Source organism: Oryza glaberrima, chromosome 5 (assembly GCF_000147395.1).
Source record: "Oryza glaberrima chromosome 5, OglaRS2, whole genome shotgun sequence".
NCBI classification, from domain to species: Eukaryota; Viridiplantae; Streptophyta; class Magnoliopsida; order Poales; family Poaceae; genus Oryza; species Oryza glaberrima.
The window spans coordinates 11,678,147-11,690,355 of record NC_068330.1 but is presented as its reverse complement, the minus strand read 5'-3'; the positions used below and the strand labels follow the sequence as shown (position 1 = coordinate 11,690,355).

General features: G+C 38.4%; 1 protein-coding gene across 1 annotated transcript; it reads left to right on the top strand.

Moving 5' to 3' along the window:
- Window positions 1-2,333: 2,333 nt before the first annotated feature.
- On the top strand, window positions 2,334-10,272 carry LOC127772690 (endo-1,4-beta-xylanase 5-like). Its single transcript, XM_052298644.1, has 8 exons — window positions 2,334-2,539; window positions 2,647-2,681; window positions 2,942-3,092; window positions 7,513-7,688; window positions 7,832-7,933; window positions 8,120-8,266; window positions 8,848-9,486; window positions 9,733-10,272. The coding sequence occupies exons 1-8, from the start codon at window positions 2,401-2,403 to the stop codon at window positions 10,081-10,083; spliced, it is 1,740 nt and encodes a 579-aa protein (XP_052154604.1). The 5' UTR covers window positions 2,334-2,400; the 3' UTR covers window positions 10,084-10,272.
- The last annotated feature ends 1,937 nt before the right edge of the window (window positions 10,273-12,209 follow it).

Genomic DNA, 12,209 nt, shown 5'->3' with positions numbered 1-12,209 from the left:
GATCAGGGGAGGGAGACAGAGGTGGAGGTAGAGGCGCACGCGGAGAGGGGGATGAGTCGCGCCACCTGGGCCGACGTGAGGAGGGACGGACACAAATACATCCTGAATCCTTACGTATTTTTTTTACGTATCATATTTGAGGTAATATATTAGTTTATAATTTAATAAACCATATTTAGTACTTACTCCTTCTCTAAATATTTGACGCCGTTGCCTTTTTTAAACATGTTTGACCATTCGTCTTATTTAAAAACTTTTGTGAAATGTGTAAAACTATATGTATACATAAAAGTATATTTAACAATAAATCAAATGATAGAAAAAGAATTAATAATTACTTAAATTTTTTGAATAAGACGAACTATTAAACATTTTTAAAAAAGTCAACGGCGTCAAACATTTTGGAATGAATGGAGTATATGAGCTGAAATTGGTGCATACCAACAGAACCCATCTAGTTTAATTTCAATGTACGCGTGACAACTGCACGCGCAATATACGTCACACCGAAAGTTGGGTATACATGCACTTGCGAGTCGTATGTGAACTGTGATATATGATCATGCATGTGCACTAGTCAGTATACTTCTCCCTACCTGTCTCTCGTTGTTGCCTCACGCCCACATGTTGTTAGTCTTCACGTTCCAAACTCCCTTTCTTTCACCATTATCTGCATATTGCGTTCTATCCAGCCGGAAGCTAGCAAGGCTAGCTAGCATGCTGCAGGCCCCATTCAGCGCAGCTGCTTCCACGTCCATAAACTGCCAAGAATTAATGCTGTCAAGGCTAACGTGATGTATGACCACATAGTACTTTGTAAAAATGACACGTAGGAGTATAGTTACCTAGTAGTAAGTGATGCTGTATAAAACTTTTAAGAAAGTCAAATGCTCATTAGCTTTCAGAGTGAATTTCAGTTTGACACCTGTTCTTTGCCAAAGTTTTACCCTTGCACTCTGGACCTCCTTTTTTTCGTTTTCCTTTTTCTTTTTACTTTATAGCATCTTTTTACTGTTGTCATCAAACTAATTTAGTCTTAGGTGCATTTCAGCATATTTCGTGAAATACTTTATATATGAAATTATTTTTGAAGCTAAATAAATTTATTTTAAAAATTTATAATACCTAATACTCCCTCCGTCCCATAATATAAGGAATTTTGACATTTTTACACTCTTTGACCACTCGTCTTATTTAAAAAATTTGTGCAAATATAAAAAAACGAAAAATTGTGCTTAAAGTACTTTAGATAATAACGTAAGTCAATAAAAAATAAATAATAATTTTAAAGTTTTTTAGTAAGACGAATGGTCAAATATTACAAGTAAAATGTTAAAATCTCTTATATTAGGAGAATATAAGAAGACAGATGGAGTACTTAATTAATCATTAGCGGATTTTTTCACGTGATCAGTTAAGCCGGAACGGCAACTAGGCCTCAGTGTACCCCACTAAGATCTTTTCACCACTGCGTGTCTGCGTTGACACCCTCGGCGTCTCTGCCTGCGTCTACCCAAAGATAAGAATGGTATTGAAAAAAAAAGATTCAAATACAAAGTTGTCAAAGCAAAAATATGTGTTTCAGGGGTTTAACGTAAACTTTTGGTAAGAAAAGAGGGTTCAATCTAAAATTCATGCTTGGAGAAAAAAAATAGTTGCTCCTCTGCTTTACCTCTTACAAAATGCACAAGTTTTAGTGCAGCTACATGCAGCTTGATAGCGCGCTCCAACATATGTAGGGCCGACACGTTACAAACCTACATGGCTACATGTTATTTATGGGTTATCGTTTATCAGTGGGATTATATGGGTTTTGAACTTTTGATGCCATGTGAAATAAGCTACAAAATATAGTCATTTTAAAAATATTTTAAACTTAGTGCCCTGCTCGTTCGGTCAAAACTGTAGAACTTTAACTTCAATTACAATAAATTTATAAAATTTAATAGGGTTACGATAGTAAAAGTAAGCATTAACAAATTATTGGTAGTCAAAATATGAAAGTTCAAACTTATTGAAAAGAGGAATAAGAGAGCTGAGATGTGGAAGCAATGGGTATTTTTAACCTCTCACATCATTTTTCTCTCCTATCTAACTAGAAATAAATATTTTAATGTGTGCAATGTAAAGTAGCAAATTTTCACAAACTTTAAAACTGTTTTCTGAAAAAAAAGTTAACTTTTATCGTGTTCAGGACTAAAACCATAATATCTTGTAGTAAAATTTGCGTTTCTTTTCAACTTATCTAGACACTAGCTAGAGCTAGCTGTACAGTTGCTTGGCTTCCTATAAATACCGTGTGAGCACACATCAACACGTCGATCCAAGAAGAAATCACGAGAGACAACAGAGAGAGCTAGTCTCTGTGTGCTCGTGTTACCCTCACTCACGACGGGAACTATGGCGATTGGCAAGAAGCACAAGGAGGCTGCTGCACTGTCGTCATCATCATCGCCTCTTCTCCCTGCAGATCGGAAGGCTTTGCTCTTGCTGCTGCTGCTGCTCATCGTCTTGCTAGCTCGCCCTGCTGCATCCTCCGGTGAGTTAACCAATCGATCCATGGGAGGAATTAATCCTGCTCATTTTGGCACCCGACTTTATGGATTTCGCCTGACAGAAAAGGAAAACAAATTTGCTGTTTTGCAGATGGAGTGCGCTATGATTACAGAGCTTACACTGAGGTACGCAACGCATCGTCTAGATCTCTTCCTCTCTACCTCATCTCGTATGCTGATCGATTTACCAGCCTCGTCGTTTCGCCTATACTTATACTTACACATTTGTAAAAAAAAGAATTATGTGTAAAATTTTTATAAACGAACTTCACGATTAAAAATCAAATGTTATATGACGAAAATTTATTTTAGCTTATAAGTATAAGCATAAACAAAACTATGGGGCTGTATGCGTCTGAGCTCTGAACCGCCGCCTTCTTCTTCAGTGCAAATCGCATCCTGAACCTGCACTGTACAACGGTGGCATCCTGCGCTGGGCGAACAAAGTGACGGACTTCAGAACAGAGGACGATGGCAACTATTCGCCGGCATTTGTGCTGTATAATATGTCCGCGGCAACAGTATACAGCTTCTCCTGTGAGTATATATATCACACTTCATTTTTTGTTCGTCACTTCTGTTTTTGTTCCTCTGTCTTCTAATTTGTGCTCGTGTTTTCAAAACTAGTGAAACTGATTTTCTTCTCTCTCTTTTTTTTCAAAGAATGAGTATTTGACTAGTTGATCTGAAAATTTTACATGGAGCTGGTGCAACTTTGCAGTATTTGACTAGTTTTTTTTTTATCTGATTTTCTTGCTTATCTTGTACTCCCTCTAGTAGGAAGTATTTGATGTTTAGAAAAAAAGATATGATCAAACCCTTTAAATTTGACTAGTAGTTTCTAAAATGCTTAGTTAAAAAACTATACATTTATTTACCTTGAAAAATACTATCACAAATTTATTAGATTTATTTATAATTTTATTTCAGTACAACAATTGATAGTCTTAAACATTAAATATTAATTACCAAATGGATTATCTTGAAAACAAATTCTAGAGATAACGAATTGAATTGAATGAGTACGTAGTAATTTTATGTTGAAGTGAATGACGGCAAAGGGTATCTTGGCGAACAATTGCCTGAACCATATTATAGGAGATTGTGAAGCATAAACTCTGTATGAAAGAGGTATCAACACCCTAAAATAAAATGATAAAAAAAAGGCAAAATTGGTTATATAGCATCGAAAGTTCACGTTTTTGGTTTTATAGCACCGAAAAATACCGGTTCACTTTAATAGCACCCAAAGTTTACCCTGTTTCCATTTTTAGCACTTCCGTCAATTTTTCCGTCCGTCTTGATCGTTATTGACCTAGCTACGCACACAATATGACGTTTCTACCCCTCATTGACATACATTCTACTTGTACTTGTGAGGGGTAGAAACGTCATATCGTGTGTGTGGCTGGATCACGACGGACGGAAAACGATCGAGAATTGATGGAAGTGCTAAAAATGGGAACATGGTGAACTTTGGGTGCTATTAAAGTGAATCGGTATCTTTCGGTGCTATAAAATCAAAAACGTGAACTTTCGATGTTATATAACCAATTTTTCCAAAAAATAACTATGGGACTCAAAAAAGAAGATATTTGTCAAACTTCAAGCATTAGTAACTCGACAAAAACTTGTTCTAATAATTTTGAGGGTTGTTGGCTTTTTGATATGGCTAGTGTTGTGCATGCATGCAACACTTATGTTATAATATGGAGAGAATTATTATATACCATCGAGTTTACTATGACTTGCCATTAATGTTTTTCTCTCTCTATAATATGCTACTAACTTTGTCAACTTTTTCTACGGTGTGATTGAATGGATATTTTTCAAAAAAAGTCTAAAATACCCTTCAAGTCCTAAGAGGTTATAACTGATTGATCCACTAGAAGTTTCGAAAAAATATAAAAGTTTTTGTGTTGTCTTTTATATAATATAGAAGTTTTTGTGTATATTTTGTGATTTCCTTTTTTTTTTTTGGAAAACTACTTTTATATAGCATATGAAAGCGGACTCACATACACAAAAGGTATCCGGATAAAAAATATTTTATATCATATGAAAGATAATTTACATAAAAGAACATCAATAAAAAGAGTATTCTATTAGCATATAAAATATATTTATATTCTCAAAACAGTTAATACATGTAAATTCAAAATCTTGAAATATACATACACTTCTATATTTTGGAAGGAGGCTACATGAAAAATTATATTTTTTCGAAACTTGTAGTGGGGTCAATCAATTTGTTAACCCCTTGTGTAACTGGAATTGTATTTTAGGTATTTTTAAAAGTACTCCATCCTAATGATATATTGTAGAAAAAAATAGTAAAGTTAGTGGCATATTAAAGAGAGCCAAAGTCAATGGTAAGTCATTTAACTATAGTAAATTCATTTACATAGAATAGATTCTCTATGTAATATGACACGAATGAGGACAAGTTCACTGAATATTCACATGTGCATGCTCCAAAATATTTTTGGTGCCTTAGGCATTCATTTGCGCACACAATGCTCTTTATGTCTGATGCACCCATCATGTAATGTAATATTTTTTTTGATCGAAAATATTTATTACTAATTGTTACGTTCCGTCCCCCACCAACACAAAACATAATAGTATATAGCTAGCAGCGGGCTATAAAAAGTCCAGCTCAGCAAAAATTAATCTCTTACAATCTCTATTCTCTCTCATTGAGGCCATTGGGAAGCGTGTAATTAGTGGAAAAATCTTGCAGCTGAAGCATGCATGGATGACCGATTGGTCGTGCTGTTTTTTTAATGGCTAGCCTGGCGATAGATTAAGGGCCGGCTACTCTCTTTCTGATGTTTTCTCACTCTTCCATGTAGGATTTACTTTTAGATGAACAGTTCTACCGTCTACTGACTGTACCCTATTATACCTGCTCTAAGCATGGTATGTTTCGAGCCGTTATCCTTTTCTTTTTGTTTGTTTGTACTAGCTCTCTCAGAGACCGCCATTTAATTCTAAAGTATAAAAGCTAGTAATTGCTAATTTAACTGTAGAAAAGGCTAAAATTTCTCCGGCCACTCGTTCGATCATATTGTACGCGTAAAAGAAAAAAAAAGATAAAGCATGCATGCTTGCATTGTTATCGAACTATGCATTAGCCTGCAGGCTAGCCTAAATGGAATCCCCTAATACATGTCAGAGACGACGAGTTCCATGATAAATATTTGACCTCTCTAAATTTCTTTTGAAAACGTAAAAAATATATAAAAATGAAGAAAACAAATACATACACGTTCACATCTAGGGGGATGTATCCGGCGAAAACCATCAAATAAGTAAAAACCCGTGAAAACCATATCTAAAAGTTTTGTAAATTTATGAAAAAATTACTAGAGATAGGTATATGCATGAAATATATTCATACCAAATCTCGAGTCCAAAATCAACTCCATTTGGAAGAAAAAAAAAAGCTATGTATTTTATGCATATACCTATCTCTAGTATTTTTTTTCATAAATTTACAAAAATTTTAGATATGGTTTTCACGGGTTTTTACTTATTTGATGGTTTTCACCGGATATTTCCCCCACATCTAGATAGGTTAAATATAAAGGAGCAAGCTAGAACTTAATGGGATTCTGTAGTAGCGTATATAGCTATGATATATAACATCCTATGGACAAATTCTTCGACTAAAACTACACTCTTTTAAAATGGAGGAGTAGGTTCCAGTTGATTAGCTTTGGCAAAATATAACTGATCCTAAGTGGGCTGATTGTTTTTAATGGCTCAGGAAAAAGTGTCAAGTCACTTGGTGACATATGCAAACAGCCATGGATTGTAATCCAACCGATGTGCGCAAATATTAGGAAATGACCAAATATCAAATAATTAGAAGGGGTAAGACTTCGAATCTAAGTCGTTTAGCCAACCACCTTGTGGAGCTATTCGGAAATTCCCTAGGCGTTTATCAAAAAAGACGCAAAATATTGGGAAGGACCTAATATCAAATAATTAGAATTGATGATGTTTCGAATCCAGGTCATCTAGTACACCACCTAGCTTGTGGAGCTAACCATAAGACCCCTAGGCGTACGCCACAATTCTAGCAAAACCGAAAAATAATTTAAAAATATTGAGAGAATATTTACTTTTTTTTACCACCCCATCCACCCTGCCCTCCAATCAAACAACTCATATAATCGGACGGCCATCTCCCATCCAGTCACATCCACCCAATCAAACACACCCTAACATTTGGAACCAAAAGCACTATGGCTGCAGTAGGGGTCCCTGACCCAATGTATCCCAGCCAGAAATGAGCAAAAAGAAACCACGTGAGCGTGAGCAGGCCCCCACCATAGAAGAGAACAAGCCAAGAAGAGCTACAAGACACACGGAGGAAACTAGGGAGAATGATGATGAGATGGGCACGCCGCACGCATATAGCCGGATCTCGCCGGCATCGCATCGTCCTCTCTCAAGTCTCAACCCTGGCCGCGCATGCGCATATGCATATGTTGGGCGCGGGGCGGCCAAAGATTCGTGCAGATTGCCCGCGTACAAACGAAAGAAAACGGGGAGTCCCAAACATCGTATCGTGCATATATATGCTGCCATATTGAACCAGCGATGCGAATTTTCCTGCCCTGTTTTCTACTGTTTGGCACGCACATTTTCATGCATGCTTCCCTGCTTTTTTGGCATGGTACTGATTTTATGACTTTACTATTTGGTACTGGTCTGTTGAGCATTTTCTTGAAAGTTTTCTTCAAGCAATCGTTATTTTTTAGGTGAATTGAAAATTATTGGACTAGCAAATATTCAAGTGAAATAGATAATTGTTTCCCTTTTCATTTAATTTGATTTTGTTATTGGTATTCAGATTTCTGATGGACCTGCAATTCTACTGGCTTAATTTTGTCATTTCCTGGGAGTAAAATTAACCTTGTGGAATTGCTTGCTTGATTTTCTCTAGGCTGGGTGAAAATCGATCGGCCAACAACTGCTCATGTGAAAGCCAAGATATTGACGCTAGCAAACGCTGCATCTCAATGCCTTGGCACGGCTCTGGTGCGAAACGACTGTTGGTCCTTCCTCAAGGGTGGTTTCACCCTCAACTCCGCTTCAGAAACCTCCGTCCTCTATTTCCAGGTGATATACTTAATTTAATTCCTCACGGTTAAGTCACAGAGAGCACAGTAATATATTGGCATACAAATTTAGCTGAACCTAGTTTAGATCTTGACTTGGTGAATTAATTAATCATCATGCAGTTTGCAATTTATTCTCTGCAGACTGCAAGCCCAAATGCTTCAACGATCTCGATCAGAAGTGCCTCTTTGCAACCATTTTCACCTGAACAATGGAATCAGCACAGGGAGGACCGTATTCAGCTGGTAATAAAATGTACTTATACTGTTTCGTCGACTCTTAGGCTGTGTAACTCTTTTGGGTATAGAGACCGGTTTAATCCATTATAAAAAAACTGTCACACGATGGATAATTTTAAAAAAATCCAACTTAATCGTGAGGAAGTGTGGAGCAACTGATGATGCCAGCATGTAATTCTTTTTCACGAACAGAACCGGAAGCGCTTTGTCAATGTCCACGTGGCGGACAGCAACGGGAGTCGCGTGGTTGGTGCCAAGGTCGCGGTGCATCAGATCACCAGGGATTTCCCATTCGGCTCTGCCATCAGCAGGACAATCCTTGGGAACAAACTTTATCAGGTTATTGTTTTCATGATTCTTTCCTTAATTTTTTTCTGAGATATATGACGAACTTTAGCATTGATTTATGAAATGAAACCGTGTGTTAAGCAACAAAACAAATAGTGGACAGTAGGTTCGTAGCGGATTGCAGGTGTCTATGTAGCGAACCACGGATAACTGAAGCTAAGTTCCAATAACGAAATTTAATAATCACACATAAATTTGAGTATGTGTATCATTAATAATGATTTTATAATACATTAACAAAGAAACTGAGAAACAAATTAGTGATATTTCGATACATAATATAGATTAAAGAGTTTATAATGTGTTGATTCGTAATTCGTGGAGCAAGCGTCGGAGTTGGCACCATCGACGCCTTTAGTTGTTATATCATACAGTGACTGCTACCACGGATCGCTAACTCAGCTCATATAGTGGCTGCTAGGTTACAGCTCGCTATATCCAATCGGTAGTGATAGAGAGTCTCTACCACAAAAGCGGCCGCTACATTAAATGTTATTTAGTTGTTTTGGTGTTAAGATATATAATATATGACAATTTAGTAATAATAATGCACTTAATTAATGAATTTGTAGGAATGGTTCAACAAGAGGTTCAATGCGGCGGTGTTCGAGAACGAGCTCAAGTGGTATGCAACGGAGCCATACCCGGGGAAGGAGGACTATACGGTGGCGGACCAGCTGTTGCAGTTTGTGCAGGCCAACGACGCAGTGGCGCGCGGGCATAATATCTTCTGGGAGGACCCAAAGTACACGCCAGCATGGGTGAAGAATCTGACGGGGTCACAGCTACGTGCTGCCGTCTCTGGCCGCATCGAGAGCCTCCTCTCCCGGTACAAGGGCGACTTTGTGCATTGGGACGTCAGCAACGAGATGCTGCACTTCGACTTCTACGAGAACCGCCTTGGCGGCAACGCCACCGTCGACTTCTTCGACACAGCCAAGCGCGCCGACCCGCTAGCCACGCTCTTCCTCAACGACTTCAACGTCGTCGAGGTCTGCGATGACCTCAGCTCCAGTGCCGACTCCTACGTCTCCCGCCTCCGCCAACTCGCCGACGGCGGCGTCACCTTCGAAGGCATCGGCCTTGAGGGACACTTCGGCAAGCCCAACATCCCCTACGTCCGCGCCGTGCTCGATAAGCTCGGCACCCTGCGTCTCCCCATTTGGCTTACCGAGATCGACATCAGTAGCTCCTTCGACCCCAAAACGCAGGTACGTAGTTACATACTCACAAATATATATCTAGTAGATGTAAAACTCGAGTGACAGACCATAAGAAATACTTTCTCCATCTCAAAACGTAGCTATCTAGTACCGGATTTAACACTACCTAAAACTACTAATCTGGACATGTGTAGATAGTGTCAAATCCAATACTAGGTAGCTACATGAGAAGGAGGTAGTATATAACCTATATATCTCATTGTTAATGTACTATACGATGATATGATGTTGCAGGCTGCATACTTGGAAGAGGTGCTCCGAGAAGGGTTTGCCCATCCATCCGTGGATGGCATAATGCTGTGGACGGCAATGGACACCAACGCTAGCTGCTACCAGATGTGCCTGACCAACCAGAACTTCACCAACCTTCCTGCGGGAGATGTGGTGGACAAGCTGCTGGGGGAGTGGCAAACCAAGGAGACCCTGGGAACCACCAATGACCGCGGCTCCTTCAACTTTTCTGCCTTCTTGGGAGAATACAAGCTCTCGGTCACCTATCTCAACCTCACTGCCGAGGGAACCTTCTCGCTGGCCCATAGCGATGACACCAAGCATATCAACATCCGTCTATCACCATCACGTTGAAATTGAATTGATTCTTGTGTTATATAGAAGGATGTGATGATGAAAACTTGGTAGTGTACCTTAATTAGAGGGAGACTCCATACGTTTGTGTTGATACAATGGATTCACAATGTGTGTTCGTACAAGGCATATATATGTTGTATCTATATCAGGATTGAGGATTTCTATCATATCTTTCAAGTATGGTTTTGTTTGTGTTTTCTATACAGTACATTTTGCCTATATTGTTAGGCTACATCGATCATTAGGATATTAGTAACAACTAGCCCACAACATGTGCACATTTGGGTATATAAGGTATATAAGCTAGCGATTGTAAACACTAGAACATAGGGCGTAGCATGGCACCGCGCCCACAGCTAAACAACTATAGTGAACTGGAGACATTGAAAAATACAACTTCTAGAAAAAAAAACTCATTTGTGGAAAAGAGTTTACACAATGGGAGACCATAGAAATGAGATATTGCGCAATGGGATGCCATAGGAAAAGCACTACATCTAATAATCGGAAAATTTACACAATGGAATGCCATAGGGATGAGATATTGCGCCAAAAAAAAAAACAAGTGTCCTGCGCTCTTCTCTGCCCACACAATTCTTCACCGTTTTCCATGCGCCGCCTGTTCTGTTGCTTCCTTCGACACCTGCCCTGTTGTTTCCTCATCGCCGGTGAGTGTCCTACTGCTCCTCCTCTAGCCTGGGGTCGTAGTGAGGGAGGACGGAGAGCACCATAGTCGTCACGCCGGGGGAGGATGGGGAGTATCATCGCCATCTTGAAACCCCAAGATCCTAGCCACTGGAAATGGAGTTCATAAACACTAACAGAAAATTAAGGATATGAAAATTACCATACTTTGGTTCATGTACCAAACAGATCACGTGCTTCACAAAAAAAATTGGTCCTTATATGCTATAATTGCTGATAGCATATTAGTGTGCCTAACAAATTTGAAAACCTTGGATGGAATGTGGCACTATAAAATATGTAATATAGCAGCTCCAACTTCCAAGAGAAAAACAGTCTTTACAACATTTTGTTAGAGAAAATATTGTATGCAATCAGATAAAAGCATGCCAATATAAGAACTCCTAGAGGTCTCTGAGGAAAAGAGAACCAAATCAAAGGTATCAAAATTTGAAAATCTTACTCATATAAAACATTCCAAACATGTTGTTTTAGCGGTTCAACTCAAACTAAGATTCTAGCAATCAAAACATAGGATAAATTGCCATGCAAAATCTAATATCAAGAGCTCCATGAAAAGCTTGCAAAAAAAGAAAACAATAGTGTAATGTCCCTAAGGACATATAGAGGTTTACCTTGTTCCTTGCATACCAAATCCATTAGTCTAGCATGAACATGTAGAGAAGAAAACCTATATCCAGTCTCATTTAGGTGGCTTGTTATATGCCATTTAGGTGGCTTGTTATATAAATGGCATAGAACCACATATGGTAGTTATTTCTTTATGTTATTTTACCTATGCATTGTAAACCGAAAGTAAAAAAGCACATAATGCTTCTAAAAAATTAAACACACAACAAATTTTCAAGCACTAATAATAGTTCTGATTATTTTTCCCTATGGATCTCAGTTAGTTCAAACTTTAACTAATTAAGCGTGGTGTAAGCTAGATAACCAACATGCTTCTTACGGCTTGAGAGTTCCATCACACAAAAAAGACATAAGGGTTAGTTTTTTTTTGTTAGGGCTTGACAAATCCAAAGCAAAAGAGCAATTTCAGCGACAAACTGATACGCTCACAACTCCGATTGGCTTGATCATCCGGTGAGTTAGATAACTACGATATTGGAGAGAATAATTAGTTCAAAAGAGCAAATATATATCTACAAATATTACCCATTTGTTTCTATTTTAGGTGGGTATGGATTAATTTTCTTTGGTTTGCGATGGGCAGTCTGTGTTTGATGCGCGTCCAAGGTTTAGCGGTATGTGTGACCAAAGCGGCCATGGGGCAAAGTGTACCGATTGAAGCAATGCTTGATCAATGCTGAGATTGCAAAAATCGTCGAAGTGCACACGAAACATAGGGTGAAAACAATAGCCCTTTTAGCAAATCACACTAAACGAAAATAATGCCAAAGTAATACCAAATCAAACAA

Bases quoted from the DNA above. Each gene is read 5' to 3' on its own strand.
- LOC127772690 (XM_052298644.1), top strand. From the start codon at position 2,401: ATGGCGATTGGCAAGAAGCACAAGGAGGCTGCTGCACTGTCGTCATCA. The intron at 2,682-2,941 runs GTACGCAACGCA...CTTCTTCTTCAG, and splicing joins ATTACAGAGCTTACACTGAG to TGCAAATCGCATCCTGAACC. The intron at 7,934-8,119 runs GTAATAAAATGT...TTTCACGAACAG, and splicing joins GGGAGGACCGTATTCAGCTG to AACCGGAAGCGCTTTGTCAA.